The sequence below is a fragment of the Carassius auratus genome, chromosome 24 (genome assembly GCF_003368295.1).
Source record: "Carassius auratus strain Wakin chromosome 24, ASM336829v1, whole genome shotgun sequence".
Lineage (NCBI taxonomy): Eukaryota > Metazoa > Chordata > Actinopteri > Cypriniformes > Cyprinidae > Carassius > Carassius auratus.
The window spans coordinates 1,967,683-1,989,375 of record NC_039266.1 but is presented as its reverse complement, the minus strand read 5'-3'; the positions used below and the strand labels follow the sequence as shown (position 1 = coordinate 1,989,375).

The following is a 21,693-nucleotide window of genomic DNA, read 5'->3' as shown; positions in this document are numbered from 1 at the left end:
TTAGTAAATTAAACTAATACTACTTTATAGTTAACAATTATTACATGTTTTTTGCACACTGTCAGGTAGAAGTGTTGTCTGTGGTGGCCCAGCAGATTTTGAGTATTCAGCAGGCCGTAATGCGAAACATGAAGACGTTTATGTTCGAGGGAACCGAGCTGTCTCTCAATCCCACCTGCTGTGTGTTTATCACCATGAACCCAGGATACGCAGGACGAGCAGAGCTGCCCGATAACCTCAAAGTAACCAAAAACAAACAATCTTGTAACTTTACTTTCTGTTTTTTTTTTTTTGGGCTCATTTTGAGATAATGGGAATTGTTTTCTTATGTCATGGTCCGTTCATGAAGTTTTGTGTGTACTTTATGTATTTGCATGTCTGTAGGCTTTGTTCCGTACAGTTGCAATGATGGTTCCAGATTATGGATTGATTGGAGAGATATCACTGTATTCGATGGGATTCACAGCATCACGGAGGTAAAATCATTTCTAGTTTAACTTTTGCGGTAAGTGTTCCAGTTGTTTCCCTTTGTTATGTGTGTTCCAGCCTGGCTCAGAAGATCGTGGCGACATATCGCCTGTGTTCTGAGCAGCTCTCGTCTCAACCGCACTACGATTATGGGATGCGTGCGGTAAAATCTGTTCTGACTGCAGCGGGAAACCTGAAACTCAAATACCCCGAAGAGGACGAGAGCGTTTTGCTGCTCAGAGCTCTCATGGATGTCAACATGGCCAAGTTCCTCGCGCAGGATCTACCACTGTTTCAGGTGTGTAGATGTCAATTGCATATTCATCTTGACTGGCTTTGCATGTGGTTATTGATTTGTGTTTGTGTGTGTTTCAGGGAATCATCACTGACCTGTTTCCTGGAGTGGTGCTGCCCAAACCGGATTATGAGTTACTGTTAAAAGCTTTGAATGACAACATCGCCAAGATGAAACTTCAGCCTGTACCGTGGTTCATTAGCAAAATTATACAAGTACAGAATCTGCTCAATGCCAAGTCTATCTACTCAATCTTTATAATCGTTCATATTATTTTCCTCAAATTTCGCCTTGTCGTTTATATATGAGCACTGCTATTTGAAATATTAAACCATTATAAAATTTGGTGATTTGGTGAGCAGTTCTTACAAAAAGAAAAGCTATATTTTATAATTTTGTGAGAACTGAGGCTTGTTTTTAAAGCTGAAACTGTTAAATGAAAAAAGTAACTAGTTGATCAGTTGTATCGTGTGTTCAGGTGTATGAGATGATGCTCGTCAGACACGGTTTTATGGTTGTTGGTGAGCCTATGGGTGGAAAAACTTCAGCTTATAAAGTTCTGGCGGGAGCTTTGGGAGACCTTTATAAGGGTAATCAATCCATAGCATTTTTATCTTTCATTAATTAACATTTTTCGTGTGTGTTTATATACACTACCAGTTAAAAGTTTGTAATGCTTACCAAGATGGGATTTATTTGATCAAAAATGCTGTAATATTGTGAAATGGCAGAGATGAATGAAAGTGAAACACAGTTTTCTACATTGAGAATAATAATTATATAAAAAAAATGTTTCTTGAACAGTGAATCAGCATATTAGAATGATTTCTGAAGGATCATGTGACACTGAAGACTGGAGGAATGATGCTGAAAATTCAGATTTGATCACAGAAATAAATTACATTTTACAAGATATTCAAAGAGAAAAAAATTTATTTGAAACTACAATAATATTTCACAATATTACTGTTTTAACGATATTGTTCATCAAATAAATGCAGCTTCGGTGAACATGAGATGTGTCTTTTTTCAAAATTACAAACATTTTTGAACAGTTGTGTATTTACATTTTTACATGCATATGCCAAAAAAAAATCTAATATGATGTGCTGAAATGACATGGAATCATAAGTATGTGCGATTGTTATTTGTCTATGTAGAAGGTCTGATGGAAGAGTTTGCGGTAGATTTCCGCATCATTAATCCGAAGGCGATCACTATGGGCCAGCTATATGGCTGTTTCGATCCAGTGAGTCACGAGTGGTCAGACGGCGTTTTGGCCACCTCATTCAGACAACAGGCCCAGTGCACCACAGACGACCGCCAGTGGATCATATTCGATGGGCCAATCGACGCGGTCTGGATTGAGAACATGAACACCGTTTTGGACGATAACAAGAAGGTACATTTGCATTTTAATATTGCAATGAACACTTGTGAAGCACTTGAGGTTCAGTGCTGGTGTCTGATGTGTTTTGCTTGTTGAACAGCTGTGTCTGATGAGTGGTGAGATCATTCAGATGAGTCCTAAAATGAGTCTGATCTTCGAGCCTGCGGATCTGGAGCAGGCGTCACCCGCTACTGTGAGCAGGTGAACAATGAACACTCAGCTCCACGTTGTTCAAGTAAAACAATAATGAGCCCATTCATTTTTTCCCCTGATATTTTTATTAGCAGTAGCATATTTAATCTTTATATTTAACATAAAATGTATGAATTATTTTTAAAAATACTGTTAACAGACTCTCCCTACATTCAGCTTAAATAATTATGAAGGCTACCGTTGAAAGGTTTTGCAGTCAGTATGATTTTTGACTTATTTCAAAAGATTTCATATATTTTTTATTTTTTTTTATTTTCAAGGAACACTCCACTTTTTTTGAAAATAGGCTAATTTTCCAACTTCCCTAGAGTTAACAGTTTAGTTTTACCGTTTTCGAATCCATTCAGCCCATCTCCGGTAGCACTTTTAGCTTAGCTTAGCATACATCATTGAATCTTATTAGACTGTTAACATCTTGGTCAATAATGACCAAAAAGAGTTTCTGTAGTTTTACTATTCCTCTTCTGTAGTTACATCGTGTAATAAGACCAACTACAGAAGAGTCAAGTTTTAAATATGAAAACTATAGAAACACTTTGGTCATATTTGAGCGAGATGCTAACGGTCTAATCAGATTCAATGATCTATGCTAAGCTAAGCTAATAGTGCTACCGCCAGACCCGAAGATCAGCTGAATGAATTCGAAAAATGCACTGTTTAACTCTGGGGAGTTGGAAAATGAGCCTATTTTCAAAAAAAGTGGAGTGTTCCTTTAAAAATAAAAAACCAAATTTCTAATTCGGAGTAATTTGATTACTAAATTTTGCAAATAAGTTTGAAACAAATCGTTATTATAATATGTGCATAAAATGTACCTTTGGTTTTACTTTCCAAGTTTTTTATTTGTTTATTTTAATATGTTTGTTGCCTTGTGATAGAGTGTATGTGTGTGTGTGTTATGTTTAGATGTGGTATGATCTACATGGAGCCACATCAGTTGGGCTGGACGCCTCTGAGAGACTCCTACATGAACACATTACCTGAGACCCTGGCAGATGACCACAGAGCCCTGGTGAGAGGGATCATCCACATGCTGTTAAAGTAATAAACACTTCTGAATGTAATGATCACCTGTGTGTGTTTTGTTTTAGATTACTGATCTCTTTAACTGGCTGGTTCAACCCTGTTTGGACTTTATTTACCACGAGTGTGGATTCTTAGTTCAGACGTCACCTATTCACCTGGCCTATAGTCTGATGCGCCTATATACCTGCCTACTGGGTACATGCACATACAAATATGTACAGTACACATATCCTCAATCATTTTGTGATCTGTTTGCTCATGCCATATTTTATTGTGCAGATGAGATTTTTCAGTCGGGACAGGAAGGAGCAGAATCTATGACGAGTCAGCAGGTGACGCTGTGGCTTCAGGCCCTGTTTGTGTTCGCTGTGGTCTGGAGTCTGGGAGGAACCATCAACAGCAACAGCAGGAAGAAGTTTGACATCTTCTATCGAAACCTTATCATGGGCACAAACACCGATCACCCACGACCCCAGAGTGTGAAACTCACTAAGAGCAACGTGTTCCCAGAGAGAGGTCTACTCAATGTTTTTGGTTGACGTTTAATCTGTCATATCTGTAAATATAGGACAATTCTGATTCCCAGGCACAAGCAAAAAATATTACTATTTTCTCATAACTCCTATTCCGGTCCCTGTAGATTATTAACTATTTAGTGGATTCCAAGAGAGGATATTTTTATGCATAAAGAACCTGATAAAACCAAATGTCAAAGCTAAGAGTCATATACAGTAATTTTAAAAACATGTTTATTGAATCTTGTCTGTTTGTTCTGTTCTCCACACAGGCACCGTCTATGATTATTATTTCCATAAGCAGGGTCCTGGTCAGTGGAACAACTGGACCGAATCCATCACTAAAGAAGATAAAGTCATACCTGCCAGCGCAAAAGTTAGTTCACAAAAATCAAGGGTTATTAGAGTTAACTTAAACTATAAAACTGCAACTAAAATCAACATTTTTGTTAACTGAAATTAAACAAAAATATATATAAGAAAATTCAAACTTTTATTTTCTTATTTTCATTTGGTTAAACTTGGTCATAAAATACCTAAAACTTAAATAAAAATTAATGAAACTGTATAGCATTATTTAATATATATATATATATATATATATATATATATATATATATATATACACAAAAGGTTACTAAAATTGAAATAACAACAAAAAAATCTAAATATATACAAAAACCTAAATATGAATAAAAACTATAACATAATTTTTTTGCAATAAATTTCTTAAAAAAAGTTATATTTGTATTACATTTTACATTTTTAACAGTTTTCAAATATCGATTTTAAATGAAAAATGAAAAAAATATTAAATTAGCTATAAAATATTAATTATATATTAAATATTAAAAATAAAAGTTAAATCTAAAAGTAAATATTTAATATAAACATAATTTATAAATCTAATCATAAACTCTAAAAATGAATCTGAACGTTAATTGTAAATACATAAGTAAACATATAGAGGGGTGCAGGGTAATGTATTCACAGGGTCTGATGTCTGTCTCTCTCTCAGGTGTCTGATCTTATCATACCCACGGCAGAAACGTCACGCCAGCTCTTCTTCCTCAGGACGTATCTGTCACATGAGGTGCCCATACTGATCGTGGGACCCACAGGAACCGGAAAATCTGTGATCAACAACAACTTCCTGATGTCGCTTCCCAAGGAGCGCTACACTCCCATCTGCATCAACTTCTCCGCCCGGACCTCTGCCAACCAAACCCAGGACATCATCATGTCTAAGCTGGACCGCCGCCGCAGGGGTGTGTTTGGGCCCCCGATGGGGAAGAAATGCATCATCTATGTTGGTAAGAAGTAGATTCAGTACAGACACTGATTGGGTAAATGTATTCAACAGCTAAAGCAGAGCTACCTACTTTTCTGTCATTTTAAATATAAAGTAAAGTTTTAGGTTGCACTTTCAGTTCTTCTGTATTAATTAAGCTCTAGAGAATTGTATGAATGCACAGATACATAAATAAATAAATAAAGATTAGAAATGTAGGTATTGATGCAGTAACATAAGAAAAATAATCACAATATACAATTGTATTTATACAGCTCTATGTACTGTTTTTTTTTACAAAAACATTTTTTTTGGTAGAAAGAGAAAAACTCTAATTAAATTACAGTGTGCCACATATTATGTTCAAATAGATTAAGTTATTAATAAACCTAATAAATCACATGCTACTTTCCTTTAATTTGATATTGGATCCAACAAAAAGTAAAACTTTTTAAAAACTCTTTACACAATAAAATTACTAAAAATTTAACTAAAATTAAAATTATTTTATTGTATTGACACAGCTTTTGGTATTTTTTTTTTTTTTTTTACATAAAAATTGTAAATACATTTTTTTCATAAAGTCAAAATAAACACTTATTACAATATGAAGCATATTATGTTCATAATTAACTTAATAACATGCAAATTTCCTTTAAATTTGAATTGTCTGCTGTAAAACATTCTGTAGATGATCTGAACATGCCTGCAAAGGAGATATACGGTGCTCAGCCGCCCATTGAACTGCTGCGCCAGTGGATCGATCATCATCACTGGTATGATAAAAAAGACACGTCCAGACTGGACGTGGAGGATGTTCTGTATATGTCTGCTATGGGGCCCCCTGGTGGAGGGAGAAACGACATTACAGGTAAATCTCTGATCCTAAATGCTCATCACATAATCATAGTCTTTGTCACTGTTTTGCATCTTTCCTCCTCACAGGACGATTTACACGTCACCTAAATATTATATCGATTGATACATTCGATGATGAGACTCTAAGCAACATCTTCACATCCATCACAGACTGGCACTTCAGCAGTGGTTTTGATGCCTCTTTCTACAGGTGTGTTCATGAAGAAAGTTGAAATCTGATGTAAAAATGTCTCAGTGCTATTTGCACTAAAATATATATAAAATATTTTTGTAACATATATTTAGAATAAAAACCCAATAAGCATACTCCAGATAGTTTTTTGTCGCCACTGTGTGGATTAAATATTTCTGTGTATGTGTATTTGTTGTAGGTTGGGTAAAATCATGATTCAAGCTACTATGGCAGTATATAAGGATGCAATCGAGAGTTTCCTCCCAACACCATCTAAATCGCATTATATTTTCAATCTGCGAGATTTTGCGAGGGTGATTAGGGGCGTAATGCTCTGTCCATCTACACACATGCAGGTAAGCATACACACTGGTGTATGTCAATGTAAAGGCAAAGTAAATACAGTAAATGGTTTTCATAATATGAGTTTTGTGCTTCTTTTCAACAGGAAGGTGATAAACTCATCCGCTTATGGATCCATGAGGTGTATCGTGTGTTTTATGATCGACTGATTGATAATGACGACAGACAGACATTTTTTAACATCGTAAAAGAAAGGACAGCAGAATATTTCAAACAAAGCATCGATAAGGTAATAGCTACATTGTGAAATATTTAACCCCCAAAATCCAAAATGATTCAAATAAATAAAAATACTGATAATTCATTTATATATATATATATATAATATTTGTTATATAAATTTTTTATTATAAAAATGAATAAATATTTTACAAACTTGTCATTGTCAAAAAAAGCCATCTGCAAATCTTAATATTGTAAAAAAAAAAAAAATGGTAACATTGTGAAATATACAAAAAAAAATCAAATAAAAAATCATATTTATTGATAAAAACTATTTGTTAAAAAAAAATATTTTGAGGTGAAATATGACCTAGGAAACTGATTAAATAATTTATAAAAAATTGAACTGGTTATCTAGTATCTTTAGTAGTAGAATTGGCTTTAGTTGAATTATTATTTTAATAGCATGTTTCTTTTCCCCTAACTAGCTCCTCAGTCATCTCACTCTATCTGGTAAAGTTGAAGATGACAGCATTCGCAGCCTGTTTTTTGGTGACTACGCCAAACCAGACTCAGCTAGTAAACCGTACGACGAGATCACAGATCTGAGTTCATTAACGGAGGTGATGGATGTCTACCTCAGGGAGTTTAATAACATCAGCAAAGCGCCCATGAACCTCGTCATGTTTCAGTTCGCCATCGAACACATCTCACGAATCTGCCGTGTGCTGAAACAAGACAATGGCCACCTGCTGCTGGTCGGCATCGGCGGATCGGGGCGACAGAGCACCACCAAACTCGCCACCTTCATCAATGACTACGAGCTGTTTCAGATCGAACTGACCAAGAACTACAGCATGTCTGACTGGCGGGACAATCTGAAGAACCTGATGCTGAAAGCAGGGATAGAGGGGAAGAAAACTACATTTCTCTTCAGCGACAACCAAATCAAGGATGAAGCCTTCGTTGAGGACATCAACATGCTGCTGAACACAGGAGACGTGCCAAACATCTTCCCATCAGACGAGCGAGCTGACATCATCGAAAAAATGCAGGGAATCGCCCAAATGGAAGGGAAGAAGATGGACATCACACCACTCTCCATGTACAACTTCTTCATCGACAGAGTTAAAGCCAACCTTCATATAGTTCTTGGTACTGATTATATTATATTATATTATATTATATTATATTATATTATATTATATTATATTATATTATATTATATTATATTATATTTAGGGCTATCAGTTTAATGTGTAAACTAAATTAATTAGTTATGAAAGAATAACGCAATTAAAATATTTTTATGCAATTAACGTACTGGTCCCGCCCCCAAATCTGTACTTCATCTTATATTTAATACAGTTGACAAATTTAACGCAGGGCTACAACTTCATAAATGCATTTATGCAATACAGTTCAAGATACTGGATCAAAAAATGTCTCTGTTTGAGTTTTTGTCTCATATTTATATCATGCAATATTATACACGCAATTTTGTCCCTAATATCACAAGTTTAAATATGATTTTATACAGCAGTTCAGTAAATAAGTTGATATTGTGTTATATTTTAAACACAACATTGATTGCTCAATTTTGCAGTGAACATATTACCTTTAAAGTTACAGCAGAATTGTCTTGCATGTCTTTTAGTTTCTGAATGAATCCATTCACAGCCCCATTCATAGAGAGAGCCATTTACTGAATTCCTGAATTAATCAGTCACTTGAATTAATTAAATGAAGACCGCCACCTGCTGGCTGATGTAGGTTCTTATTTAGAGTATCATTTCATTAGAAAATACGAATATAATAATACAAATAATAAAAACATTAAAGGGATAGTTCAGCCTCCCAAAAAAGAAATTCTCACCCTCACGTCGTTTCAAATCTGTCTTTCGTGGAAAATAAAATAAGGAATTTTGAAGACTGTTGGTAACAAAGCTGTTTTGTTACTAAATGACTTTCATTGTATGAGTTAAAAGTAACGAGATGTTTCTCAAATTATCTTCTTTTATGTTCAATTGTTTATGTTACGATGTTGTCGATTTTATGCTGAATCAGATAAAATATTTCTTCCTAAAGTTACAATATGTAATGTGTACTTGATACTTTCTCAGTTACATTTATCAATAGAAGCAATCAAAAGAAACAAAAAAGCAATACAATGCAAATAAAATAAAATGCATTTAACACGAAAATTGCTTTAAATAATCTTTTTTTTTTTTTTTTTGGTAATATTAGTCAAATTTATTTAGCAATTAATTAGATAAATTAATCAACACATCATGTAATTAATTAGATTAAAAATTGTAATCAACTGACTGATATAATATTTTGATGTATACTTCTCTAAGCTTGTGTAAAACTGTTTTCATGTTTGTCCAATAGCAATGAGCCCAATAGGTGAAGGCTTCCGCAATCGTCTGAGGATGTTCCCATCTTTGATTAACTGCTGCACCATAGACTGGTTTCAGGCCTGGCCCAAAGACGCTCTGGAGATGGTCGCCGACAAGTTCCTTGAGGATTTGGACATGGAAGACAACATCCGGATGGAGTGCGGTCATAAGACTGCATTTATTTCCTTTAACAGTTGACTGTGTTCAGATATAAAGACTTACATTGTCAGTTTTGCTTTATTCTCAGGGTGGTGGAGATGTGTAAGACGTTCCAGGAGAGTGTCAGAGTGTTGTCTGAGCGCTATTACTCCCAGCTGCGCAGACATAATTATGTGACTCCTACCTCCTACCTGGAGCTCATCCTGACCTTTAAAGTCTTGCTTAACTCCAAACGCAATGAGGTGAATGGGCTCAGGAATCGATACATAGTCGGCTTGCAGAAACTGGACTTTGCTGCCTCTCAGGTGAGACTGAAGATATTAACGCTTCATCAGTCATTTCATAATACTCTCTTTATTCTACATGTTCATCTGCAATCATTGTTGTAATACATGTCCTGAAATACATACAGTACATATAATTAATTATGTTACGTTAATGTAGAATCTAGATATCTATCTAGTTTAGTTTAATATTTACTCTCTCTCTTTGTATCTATATGTTGTTTATTACTTGTTTTGTTACCGACATCTGGTGAAAATTTCATGTCAACAGCACCTTTAGAAATATATTTACTGACAAAAATGGTGAAGTGTTCAATACTTATTTTACCCGATGTATATATATTATTTTATAATTGTATAACACAATATAATTTTTTTTCTTTTCACCATTGTTTGTTATTTATATTAAAATTTTAAATTACTGTTTTTTCTCTCAGATTTTTAAAAACAAAAAATATACATTTTCAAACTGTTTTATTAAAATTTGTATTAAAATTAGAAAAATGTGAAATAGAACCATTTTCATAGGTGGTCTCAGATAAATATGTAGATTTCAGACACATTCCATCAAATTATCAATTATATATTATCATGATAAATTATTTATAATGATTTTTTTTATGAACAAGAGGTACATTATTTAAATACATTATTTAAATACTAAATACATTATTTGATGATTTACATACCGTATTTTTCGAACTATAAGTCGCACCTGAGTCCAAAAATACATCATGACGAGGAAAAAAAACATAAGTCGCACTGGACTATAAGTCGCATTTATTTAGAACCAAGAACCAAGATAAAACATTACCGTCTACAGCAGCGAGAGGGCGCTCTATGTCTTCAGTGTAGACTACAGGAGAACTGAGCAGCATATAGCGCCCTCTGGCGGCTGGAGACGGTAATGTTTTCTCTTGGTTCATGTCCCCTAGTTCATTTCTCTTGGTTCATGTCAAATTAATTTTGATAAATAAGTCGCACCTGACTACAAGTTGCAGGACCAGCCAATCTATGAAAAAAAGTGCGACTTATAGTCCGGAAAATACAGTAGTTATTATCTCTGAATAAATTGATGTTGATAGTGCTGTTTGTCTGTGATGTGCAGGTAGCAGTCATGCAGCAGGAGCTCACAGCTCTTCAGCCAGAACTGATCGAGACAGCCAAACAGACCGATCAGATGATGGTGAAGATAGAGAAAGAGACGGTGGAGGTGGATGCTAAGAAAGAGCTCGTCAGTGCTGATGAGAAAGTCGCCAATGATGCAGCAGCTGCTGCTAAAGCCATCAAGGTAAAGTTGGGAGGCTCACAAATTGGAGGCAAACACATGTATTAACATTTATCTGTACATACATGTTTAAAGTATAAATTTTAGCTATGCAAGTGAAAAAAATAATACAGATGTTCTCATGTTCCTGATTTTTCCTTCAATTCTCAATCTACGTGATAAGTTAGAAAATACATAAATAGATAAACAAAACAAAAAAACATATTGGAATTAACAAGTCTTTAATGATGTTGGTGGACTAGTTGCACTCTTTCAGTCGAGGATTTTCAGAAAGTTGTTAGCAGTTGGATATTTTGGGGTATTAGGAAATTTTAAGTTATGATCAAGAAGTTTCTATCAGTTAATTTATTGTTGGATAGGATGAGTGTGAGGGAGATCTTGCAGAAGCGATGCCAGCGCTGGAAGCGGCTCTCTCTGCTCTAGACACACTGAAGCCGGCTGATATTACTGTCTTGAAGACGATGCAGAATCCTCCTGGTGCTGTCAAACTGGTCATGGAGTCCATCTGTGTCATGAAGGGCATTAAACCAGAGAGGAAACAAGACCCCGGTGGATCAGGTATGAGAATGTGGCACACATGAGAAACACAGGTGAAATATATCACGCACAAGATTATTAAATACACTTGCTTGACATTATTTGTACAGGAAAGATGGTTGAGGATTTCTGGGGACCATCTAAGAAGCTTCTTGGTGACATGAAGTTCCTCGACAGCCTTAAGACGTTCGATAAAGACAACATACCTGCACCTAACATTAAGAAAATCAGAGAAAAGTTCATAGACCACCCAGAATTTCAGCCTTCAGTAATCAAAAGCGTGTCTTCTGCTTGCGAGGGCCTTTGCAAATGGGTGCGTGCCATGGAAGTATACGAACGTGTGGCGAAAGTCGTTGCCCCAAAGCAAGTAAGATTAAAGGAAGCAGAAGAGGAGTTAGCCGTGCAGATGCAGATGCTATCTGTGAAACGTGCCGAGCTGAAGGAGGTGGAGGATCGTCTGCAGGCACTGAATGACACATTCGACGGGATGATACAGAAGAAAAAAGACTTGGAAGCAAACATAGAGCTCTGTTCACAAAAGCTAATACGAGCTGAAAAATTAATCGGTGGTCTGGGAGGAGAAAAAGACAGGTGGACGGAAGCTGCTCGGCTCCTTGGCATCAAATACACCAACCTTACCGGCGACGTGCTTTTGTCCTCAGCTATGGTGTCGTATCTTGGCGCATTCACTGTTGATTACCGAGTGGAGTGTCAGCGAGAGTGGCACAAACTGTGCAATGAGAAAAACATACCATGTTCGAAGGATTTCACACTTAGCAATACTCTCGGAAACCAGGTGCTGATCCGATCGTGGCAGATCGCTGGATTACCAGTGGACTTGTTTTCCACCGACAATGGGATTATTGTCTCAAACTCTCGCCGTTGGCCACTCATGATCGACCCACAGGGACAAGCCAACAAATGGGTCAAAAACATGAACAAGGCCAATAAACTGTCCATCATCAAGCTCTCAGACAGCAACTATGTCCGTACCCTCGAGAACGCCATCCAGTTCGGCACGCCAGTCCTCCTGGAGAACGTTGGGGAGGAGTTAGACGCAATTTTAGAGCCGGTTCTCCTAAAACAGACCTTTAAGCAGCAGGGTGTGGAGTATATGAAACTTGGTGAAAACACTGTGGAGTATTCAAGCGATTTCCGGTTCTACATCACAACAGGATTGAGGAATCCACATTACTTGCCGGAGGTGGCGGTAAAAGTGTGTCTCTTGAACTTCATGATCACACCGTTGGGTCTGGAAGATCAGCTTCTAGGGATCGTCGCCGCTAAAGAGAAACCAGAACTCGAGGAGAAGAAAAACCAGCTGATTCTCGAAAGCGCAGCCAACAATAAGCAGCTGAAGGAGATCGAGAACAAAATCCTGGAGGTTCTTTCTTCTTCTGAAGGGAACATCCTAGAAGACGAAACCGCTATTAAGGTTCTCTCGTCATCTAAGATATTGTCAGAGGAGATTTCCGAGAAGCAGAAAATAGCGAGCGTGACTGAAAACGAGATTGACGAAACTCGAATGGGTTACCGGCCGGTTGCAGAACACTCATCCATTCTGTTCTTTTGCATCTCGGATCTGGCAAACATCGATCCCATGTACCAATACTCTCTCACGTGGTTCATCAATCTGTACCTGCAGTCCATCGCTCACAGCACGCCTAGCGATGACCTACAGATCCGCATAGCTAACATCTTGGATCACTTCACCATGCGTGTTTATTATAACGTGTGCCGCTCTCTGTTCGAGAAGGACAAGCTGCTGTTCTCTTTGCTTTTGACCGTCGGCATTATGCAGGGCAAAGGTCAGGTCGACGACCTCGTCTGGCGCTTTCTTCTCACTGGAGGCGTTGCTCTGGAAAACCCTTACCCCAACCCGGCCCCAGAGTGGCTTTCAGATAAATCGTGGTCCGAAGTGGTTCGGGCTTCTCAGCTTCCTTGCCTGGAAGGATTGTTTGAACATGTGCAGGAGAATATCACACAGTGGAAGCAGATTTACGATTCGGGTCATCCGCAGGACGAGGAGTTACCCGGGAAATGGCGCACAGTAGTGGGCATGGAGCGCATGGTGGTGCTGCGCTGCTTCAGACCGGATAAACTTGTGCTGGCAGTACAACAGTTCATCGTCGACAAAATGAGCCGGACATACATTGAGCCACCGACCTTTGACCTGGCAGAGAGCTACAGTGACTCCAACTGCTGTTCTCCACTAATCTTTGTCCTTTCTCCAGGATCAGACCCTACAGCAGGTAAAATAGAAATAAGTTAAGACCAATGTATAAATCTGGGCGTTCTATGTAATATGTAAAAATTCAGCGCAACGCTAAGCATTTTCAACTCAATGATGTTTTTTCACTCTTTGTCTTACTCAGGACTTCTGAAGTTTGCAGATGACTTGGGCATGGGCGGCAGTAAGACACAGACGATCTCTCTGGGTCAGGGTCAAGGTCCAGTAGCTGAGCAGCTGATCAGAGCAGCACTGACCGACGGCACCTGGGTCGTTCTGCAGAACTGTCACCTCGCGACCAGCTGGATGCCAACGCTGGAGAAGATTTGTGAGGAGGTCATCACACCTGAAAACACACACACCAGCTTCAGGTAAAAATAACAACATTGTGTGTGCATCTGACACACTCACTATGCTGTTTCACATGAATTATTATGGCCACACTTAATTTCAGCACAGAGTTAAAAATTAGTGGATTAGTGGAATTAGTGGAAGATAAAGAACATATCCTGGACATGTTTAATCTTAAAATCTATCCAAAAAAAATATCTCTCAAATTCCCATTAGTGTAAGAAAGTTATGTATACTTAAAATTGTACTTCTTAAAGGGGCCATTTCTCACAAGTTGATATGATTCTTTAGGGTCTCTTAATAAAAAGTCTTTAACATACTTTAGTTAATATTTCTTAATGGTAGTGTAAACCACTGGGTGGATCTTTATCATTATAAGCTGGTTGTGTACACACACTGCCAACAGGGTCGCACCCCAACCTCTTTTAATGAAATTATATTATTAATTAAACTGATAACCAAACTCCTTTTGTTTTAGGTTGTGGTTGACCAGTCAGCCGTCTGACAAGTTTCCAGTGAGTGTTTTGCAGAATGGGGTGAAGATGACGAATGAGCCTCCCAAAGGACTGAGGGCAAATTTACTGCGTTCTTATCTCAGCGACCCCATCTCAGACCCTGCCTTCTTCAGCAGCTCCGCTAAGCAGAACATCTGGCAGAAGCTGCTGTTCGGCCTTTGTTTCTTCCACGCTCTGGTCCAGGAGAGGAGAACATTCGGCCCACTCGGTCAGATATGAATCTGTAATGCAGTTTGCTTTCCTGTCGGTCATCCTTCATTTGATTCACCCTCCATCTCTAAACAATCACATAAAACTAATTTTGATTTATTTATACTGATGATCTGGGAAATAGTAGGAAAATTAATCATCAATATCCAACAATTGTAGAAAATAAAATAAAAAGCACACACATCTAAAAATAGCAAAAATGATGTGCACAACCAAAAATGTATTGGAAAAAAAATTCAACATCAATATATGGTTGCTCCCAAAAACATATACCTTATTTTTCGGACTATAAGTCGCACCTAAGTGTAAGTCGCATCAGTCCAAAAATACATCATGATGAAGAAAAACACATATATAAGTCGCACTGGACTATAAGTCGCATTTATTGAGACCCAAGAACCAAGAGAAAACATTACGGTCTACAGCCACGAGAGGGCGCTCTATGTTGCTCATTATATGCTACAAGAGCACTGAGCAGTATAGAGCGCCCTCTCTTGGCTGGAGACGGTAATGTTTTCTCTTGGTTCATGTCAAATTAATTTTGATAAATAAGTTGCACCTGACTATAAGTCGCAGGAACAGCCAAACTATGAAAAAAAGTGTGACTTATAGTCCGGAAAATACGGTAATGGTTTTGGTGGAATCACTAAATATATATGGGAGCCTAGTTTATGACTTAAAAAAAAAGTATTAAGTAGTGATCGACCGATGTATCTGTTTACCGATATTTTTCCCGATATTTAAGCATTTTTCCATAATCGGGTATCGGTTTTGTAATATCGGATTCGCCGATTTACGGCGCCATCTTGTGGCTGTTTTGAGATTTCCGCCATTGCAGCCCGGGCGTCTGAGGAGATCAGTCAACAACAACTCAGTGCATAGGTAAATATATGTTCTACTTGGTTTGCTTTAATTAATCAACTTTATTTAACATAACAGACATGCACAAATGAGATCTGAGACATAAATTCCTGATATAGTTCATTTATGCAGATTGTTTCTAAACAATTGAGACGAACTCATTGAGTCACGTAGTGCAATTCGTCATGTCCTGCCCCAATAAAGACGTATCTTTACATGAATTAAATAAAACAGATATGAATGAGTGCATGTTGAAAATAAAAGCGTTGAATTTAATTCTCTATCTGTTGTATTTGCTCTATCTGTTGTATCTGTTGTAAATAGCCCTCCCGCCCCCACCAATATGTTAGAATAATTTTTGTGCTTTATTTTTTTACCTGTTTTTATTTTTTTACCTCATCAAAGCTTTTATTTTAAAACAAAGACACTTAGTAACAGTGCGCTTAAATTTTTTGCACTCAGACCCCTCTATTTATTTGTGTATAAATATAATGCTTTGTTTTTTTGTATGCAAGGAGGGAGTGATTGTTATAAATAAAATGGTTTGTTCAGCTCATTTGTTTTGTAATAATTGTCAGAAACAGAAGTATAACAGTAAATAAATATCGGTTCTGCATATCGGTTATCGGGTACATAAACATACAAATAATCGGTATCGGTTATAAAAAAATCAATATCGGTCGATCACTAGTATTAAGACTCATTATCAATACTGGAATGTCCTGTCCGAGATGAGTTTTGTCTTCTCCGGGGGGTTTAATTGTGTCATCAAAGTTGTGTCTCTCTGCAGGTTGGAATATTCCATATGAGTTTAATGAGTCTGACCTGAGAATCAGCATTCGTCAGATCCAGATGTTCCTGGATGAGTATGAGGAGGTTCCACTGGAGGCCATCACTTACCTGACAGGTGATTCAACAGACAGACACTCAGGACAGTCTAGCAACCACCTAACGATGCCCAAGAAACCACCCAGAATGCTCTAGAAACCACATAGCAATGTCCAAACACTCACTCTTCTGCTCAATAACTGCACAGCAACCATAGTATAAAAATCTAGTTAGACTAACATCATTTTTTCATCCCTTCTGTACTCATGTTCTCTGTAGGAGAGTGTAATTATGGTGGGAGGGTAACAGACGATAAGGACCGGAGACTGCTGATGTCCCTCCTCTCCATCTTCTACAGCTGGGAGCTCATTGAACAGGACCAGTATTGTGTGTGTGAGGGAGATCTGTACTATGTGCCATCACACGGTCCATACCAGGTACACACAAACACTATCCATTAAAAGAGAAACATTTGACATTAACAGACGACATGGATTCCACTGATGTTAAAATTGATAGTTCGGCTAAAAATTATAATTCTGTCATGTACTCATACTCATGTTGTTCAGAACCTTTTTTAAGCAGTTCTTAGACAGTGACTGGCCAAAAAGTGCCATAAACATATCATTAACGTAGTCTCTCGTTATTAAAAGTTTTATGAAGTCATCATGCATGCATGTGTTTGTGTATTTTCTTTTAATTATTTATTCATTCATTCATATAATGTATGCATTTATTTATGCATTTTTTAATTCATTTAATTTTATATATTTTTTATGTGTTTATGCATTTATTTATTTGTAACTGGTAAGGGCAACATAAAGTGTGCATTTTATAGATTGAGTCGATTGTTTATCAGTTTTTGTTTTAAATTCATGCACAAAACAGACACAGATTTCATTGTAATTCACTGAAAATCTTGTTCTGCGATGCTCTCTTTTGTATGTAGAGTTACGTGGACTACATCCGCAACCTTCCCATCACTGCTGAACCTGAGGTCTTCGGCCTCCACAGCAACGCTAACATCACCAAAGACAACCAGGAGACCAATCAGCTGTTAGATGGAGTGCTGCTGACTCTGCCGAGGCAAACCAGCAGCGGAGCCAAATCACCACAGGTGGCAGGATGCAAATCAGAAATGATAAATGATTGGCAGTTTTGTGTAGCTGGTCTCTCTGACAGCAGGTTTGTCTGTGTCCACAGGAAATAGTGGACGAGCTGGCCGGGGGAATGCTGGCCAAACTCCCTCCTGATTTTGACATTGAGATGGTGACTAATAAATACCCTCTCCTTTATGAGGAGTCGATGAACACCGTCTTACGGCAGGAACTAATTCGCTTCAACAGGTACTAGATTTATTCTGTAAATGTAGAGCTTGCAATCATGGGTTCAATTGCCAGGAATGCATGAACTTTTATACCTTTAATACAGTACAAGTTGATTGGATAAAAGCATCTGCCAAATGCATAAATGTACAGGCTGTCAAAGGTGGTCCGTAGCAGCCTGATAAACACCCAGAAGGCACTTCGGGGGCAGGTTGTGATGTCAGCCGAGCTGGAGAATGTCTTCAACAGTCTTCTTGTTGGGAAAGTGCCAGCCATGTGGGCTGCAAAGTCCTACCCTTCCCTCAAACCCCTCGGAAGCTATGTGTCTGACTTCCTCGCCAGACTGCAGTTCCTACAGGTGAACAGTAGTAGTTACGAGAGGCTCGTGGTCATTTAATGTTTATTACAAAAAACTTCAATTGTTTCCAACTGATGCACCTAGTTTCAGCGAAAATAAAGTCAAATGAGATGCTGTTATAATTGTATTCATATTTTGAATTCATTTTAGTTCACGTTTTAGATTTTTTTTTATTTTTGACATTTTTATTAGCTTTAGTCAATAAAGTTTTTATTCAATTGTAATTATTATTTTTATGTAGTGTGGTAAATTTAGTTCAACTAAATTAATATGAGAAATGTTGCCTTGCCAGCTAGCTAAAATTAAATGAGTTTTTAAATATTTTCAATTATTTCATTTTTAGTAAATTAATTTTAGTTTTTTTTTATTATTTTAGTTTCATTTAATTATACCCTGCCTAGATTGCAATTAATATCACTACTATCAACATGAAAGAACACTGTCTTTTTAAATATGTGTAGTGCTGAAATATGACACTCGGTCAGCCGGTGTGTGCACTGGTACTATTAAAACCAGTTGTCCACTTCCTAGGACAGTTTAACAATACAAACCAAGAATTTTCTCATTTGTAAACCATCTTTTTGTGTGTGTGTTTCAGGACTGGATTGATAATGGCCCTCCGTCTGTCTTTTGGATATCTGCGTTTTATTTCACTCAGTCATTCCTCACTGGTGTGTCTCAGAACTTCGCTCGCAAGTACACCATCCCCATTGACTACATCGGCTTTGAGTTTGAGGTGTGTGCCAATGCTCAACAAGGCTGCATTTATTTACCAAAGATACTGCAAAAACAGTAATACTGTGAAATGTACAAATAACAGTTTCCTATTGCAATATACTTTAAAATAGAATTTATTTCTGTGATCAAAACTTTTTTGTGTGAAACTGTGATGCATTCAATTTTTCAGGATTCTTTGATGAACAGAAAGTTCAAAATAACAGCATTTATGTGAAAGAGAAATCTTTTTCCCTCACTTCAGATCAATTTAATGCACCCTTGCTTAATAAATTGTGCTTCTTTTTTAGGTCTGTAAACAGGAAACTCACATGGAGCAGAAGCCGGAGGATGGTGCGTACGTCCATGGGCTTTTCCTTGAAGGAGCGCGCTGGGATCGAGAGCACATGGTTATCGGCGAGTCTGTTCCTAAAGTCCTCTTCGACACGCTGCCCATAATCTGGCTGAAGCCCGGAGAGAGCGCCAGCTTCCTGCACGAGAGGGTTTACGTGTGCCCCGTGTACAAGACCAGCGCCAGGCGTGGGACTCTCTCCACCACTGGTCACTCCACAAACTACGTGCTGTCCATCGAGCTGCCCTCGGACAAGCCACAGAAACACTGGATCAACCGCGGAGTCGCCTGCCTCTGCCAACTAGACAACTGAGCATATCAGCGTTTGAATTCATGTGTTTACATTTCAACATGCCAAAAACTGATCAAATATAAGACTGCAGCACTATTGTTGTTAAGTTTAATTTAACTGAATAGAATAATAAAACAACGATGCATGTTCACATAACTTCGATGAGAGGTAAATGTGCAGAGACAAACCATTGAGGGTGTAAACTCAACATAGACTTCAACTGAAATACAGCTAGATACTTTTAATGCACAGTTTAACTTTATACCTTTATACAATGCAGTATATGACAAATATAATAAATACACCTTTAACATCAAACAAAACAGCTCACATTAAAGGAATAGTTCACCCAAAAATTATATTTCTTTCAACATTTATTCGCCCTCATGTTGTTTCAAACCACTTCCATATGATTTTTTTCTATTCAAGAAAGAAATTCATACAAGTTTGGAAAAACATGAGGGCGAGTAAACTATGAACTATCCCTAATATAACATTCATGCTCTGCACTGGCAGTGAGAAAAACTTCACTGTGATCTTTTTCATAATGCTATCATTGTAGCCAGAAATAACATGAACACACAAGAATTTATAATGATCCAGGTGCTTCTGAGCAGTCTGTGTGTGTCAGGTGTCATCGTGAGACTGTAGGTACAGCGGCTTGGCTTGTTTCCTCAGTCTCTGCTGAGCTCGCAGCTTTCTGCCTTTCTGAGTGGCCAGACCCATCGGAGGAAGATACGTCTGAGAAAGAAGATATATGAAATATTTCTATGTTAATCTCACAGGAACGACAAAGAACCTGTTCTGTATCAAGTAAGATTTCACCCCAAACTCGGAAGAACTGACAACAAAGCCTTTATAGGATCATTAAGACTTTCTGACTATTCAGACTTTTTTTTCCTCACAATTGAGTTTATTCTCACATTTTGACTTTTATTTCTGAATTCTAAGTTTACATCTCGCAACTCAGTTTTCTTTGTTTCCACTGTGGAATAAAAATGTTAAAAGGTAATTGCAACATTTTATCTGACAACTGATTTTTCTCAGTTCTGTCTTTTTGTTTTCAGGATTCTGAGATTATATCTAAATTCTACATTTATTCTGAGCAGTTTATGAGAAATGTGACTGCCATCATATTCATCATATGAGATCATATTCTATTTACAAATATAGTAGTATTATTATTACTGCTTATGATAATATGTAGAGATACTTACTGGTCTTGGATAGGGGTTCCTATAATGCAGTCCTGACATGAAACGCAGAAAACATTTTTAGCTGCTCGCCTGCTATTTGGTAACACCAAGCATCTAAAAAATTATTGATGAAAGAGGACATGCAGTAACTATTAGATGTAGGATGCACACCTATCTCTATCCGAGCTTCACACTCTTCAATGCATCTCTTGATTGATTCTGGCTCTGTTATCTGTAACAGAGAAGTTATGAGAGATGTGACAGATATGAGGCCTATAGCAGCTCATCCGCTGATCTGAGGTCAGTGCACACCTGCTGGTTCTGTCTGAAGAGGCTTCGAGCCTCCTGAGTGATATATTTCCTCTCGGTGTCAGTGTCGTGTGGAAGAGCAGACTGCGCTGTCCAGCTGCGTGCGATGCGCAGGACCGTCCTGTAGAGAGACAGCACGTCTGAACGAGACATCCGGACCACCTGTGAAGACCAAACACAACAATACAGCAAATATATAAATCTGGCATTCTATAATGACAGTATGCATTATAGAATTCCAAAAATAATTTTAGATTTTCCTTAAATTCATGTGTACCCTTTCTCTTAATTTGTAATGCTCATAATTATTTAGATGGAAAATGCATTAAATACAATTAAAAACAAAATAAACATACACTGAATAGTGAATTATGTTGGAATAATCATTATTAATGATTATCAAATATTCATACACGTACAAAAAATATCTTGCGTGACCTCTGTGTTACTATCAGGTGAACTAGATGTATGTCAATAAGGTTTGCAATCTATCCGACACACATTATAGTTATTAGTATTTTCGCTCTATTCAGTAGGAATCTTGTTGCTCATCAGCTCTAGTTCCTGATGAAAACCATATTACCTATGCGTGATTAGATCAAAACAGCTTATGTGAGGATCTCCGCACTTCCGCACTCCGTCGTCCACGTGCTCGCGAACAGTGACGTCTCGAACCGCGGAGCGTTTTGTCTCAAACTAGTCCTTAAC

General features: G+C 37.5%; 2 protein-coding genes across 4 annotated transcripts in view; one reads left to right on the top strand and one right to left on the bottom strand.

Moving 5' to 3' along the window:
• The window catches only part of dnah3 (dynein axonemal heavy chain 3), a 33,863-nt gene extending 14,342 nt beyond the window's left edge, over positions 1-19,521 (top strand). Inside the window, exons 31-61 of one of the 2 annotated variants that reach the window (XM_026200549.1) lie at positions 66-242; positions 385-476; positions 547-766; positions 844-978; positions 1,242-1,353; positions 1,924-2,165; positions 2,254-2,354; positions 3,273-3,378; positions 3,458-3,587; positions 3,672-3,908; positions 4,180-4,283; positions 4,926-5,220; positions 5,890-6,069; positions 6,144-6,267; positions 6,449-6,605; positions 6,698-6,841; positions 7,263-7,929; positions 9,169-9,334; positions 9,424-9,640; positions 10,728-10,910; positions 11,267-11,465; positions 11,555-13,696; positions 13,820-14,045; positions 14,504-14,748; positions 16,402-16,518; positions 16,719-16,876; positions 17,389-17,556; positions 17,643-17,785; positions 17,918-18,122; positions 18,721-18,858; positions 19,148-19,521. In XM_026200549.1, coding sequence (XP_026056334.1) covers positions 66-242; positions 385-476; positions 547-766; positions 844-978; positions 1,242-1,353; positions 1,924-2,165; positions 2,254-2,354; positions 3,273-3,378; positions 3,458-3,587; positions 3,672-3,908; positions 4,180-4,283; positions 4,926-5,220; positions 5,890-6,069; positions 6,144-6,267; positions 6,449-6,605; positions 6,698-6,841; positions 7,263-7,929; positions 9,169-9,334; positions 9,424-9,640; positions 10,728-10,910; positions 11,267-11,465; positions 11,555-13,696; positions 13,820-14,045; positions 14,504-14,748; positions 16,402-16,518; positions 16,719-16,876; positions 17,389-17,556; positions 17,643-17,785; positions 17,918-18,122; positions 18,721-18,858; positions 19,148-19,501 — 7,884 coding nt within the window. In that variant the 3' untranslated portion in view covers positions 19,502-19,521. The remainder of the gene's footprint in view (positions 1-65; positions 243-384; positions 477-546; positions 767-843; positions 979-1,241; positions 1,354-1,923; positions 2,166-2,253; positions 2,355-3,272; positions 3,379-3,457; positions 3,588-3,671; positions 3,909-4,179; positions 4,284-4,925; positions 5,221-5,889; positions 6,070-6,143; positions 6,268-6,448; positions 6,606-6,697; positions 6,842-7,262; positions 7,930-9,168; positions 9,335-9,423; positions 9,641-10,727; positions 10,911-11,266; positions 11,466-11,554; positions 13,697-13,819; positions 14,046-14,503; positions 14,749-16,401; positions 16,519-16,718; positions 16,877-17,388; positions 17,557-17,642; positions 17,786-17,917; positions 18,123-18,720; positions 18,859-19,147) is intronic. The other variant, XM_026200548.1, reaches the window with a different exon arrangement.
• Positions 19,522-19,574: 53 nt separating this feature from the next.
• lyrm1 (LYR motif containing 1) lies at positions 19,575-21,690 on the bottom strand. Of its 2 annotated transcripts, none has more exons than XM_026200624.1 (5): positions 21,569-21,690; positions 20,989-21,147; positions 20,848-20,908; positions 20,698-20,729; positions 19,575-20,221 (listed from the first exon to the last, which is right to left on the bottom strand). In XM_026200624.1, exons 2-5 carry the CDS (start codon positions 21,136-21,138, stop codon positions 20,108-20,110), a joined length of 357 nt encoding a protein of 118 aa, XP_026056409.1. In that variant the 5' UTR covers positions 21,139-21,147; positions 21,569-21,690; the 3' UTR covers positions 19,575-20,107. The 2 variants fall into 2 exon arrangements, with proteins under 2 accessions (XP_026056409.1, XP_026056410.1); XM_026200625.1 differs by lacking the exon at positions 21,569-21,690 and adding an exon at positions 21,405-21,562.
• Between the last annotated feature and the right edge of the window lie 3 nt (positions 21,691-21,693).

What these genes read in the sequence shown, in the direction of transcription:
- lyrm1 (XM_026200624.1), bottom strand. Translation starts at nt 21,138, where the DNA reads ATGTCTCGTTCAGACGTGCTGTCTCTCTACAGGACGGTCCTGCGCATC. An exon ending in TCTTCAGACAGAACCAGCAG is followed by an intron (nt 20,909 to 20,988) that starts GTGTGCACTGAC and finishes TCTCTGTTACAG; the next exon opens with ATAACAGAGCCAGAATCAAT. An exon ending in TGAAGCTCGGATAGAGATAG is followed by an intron (nt 20,730 to 20,847) that starts GTGTGCATCCTA and finishes GTTTCATGTCAG; the next exon opens with GACTGCATTATAGGAACCCC.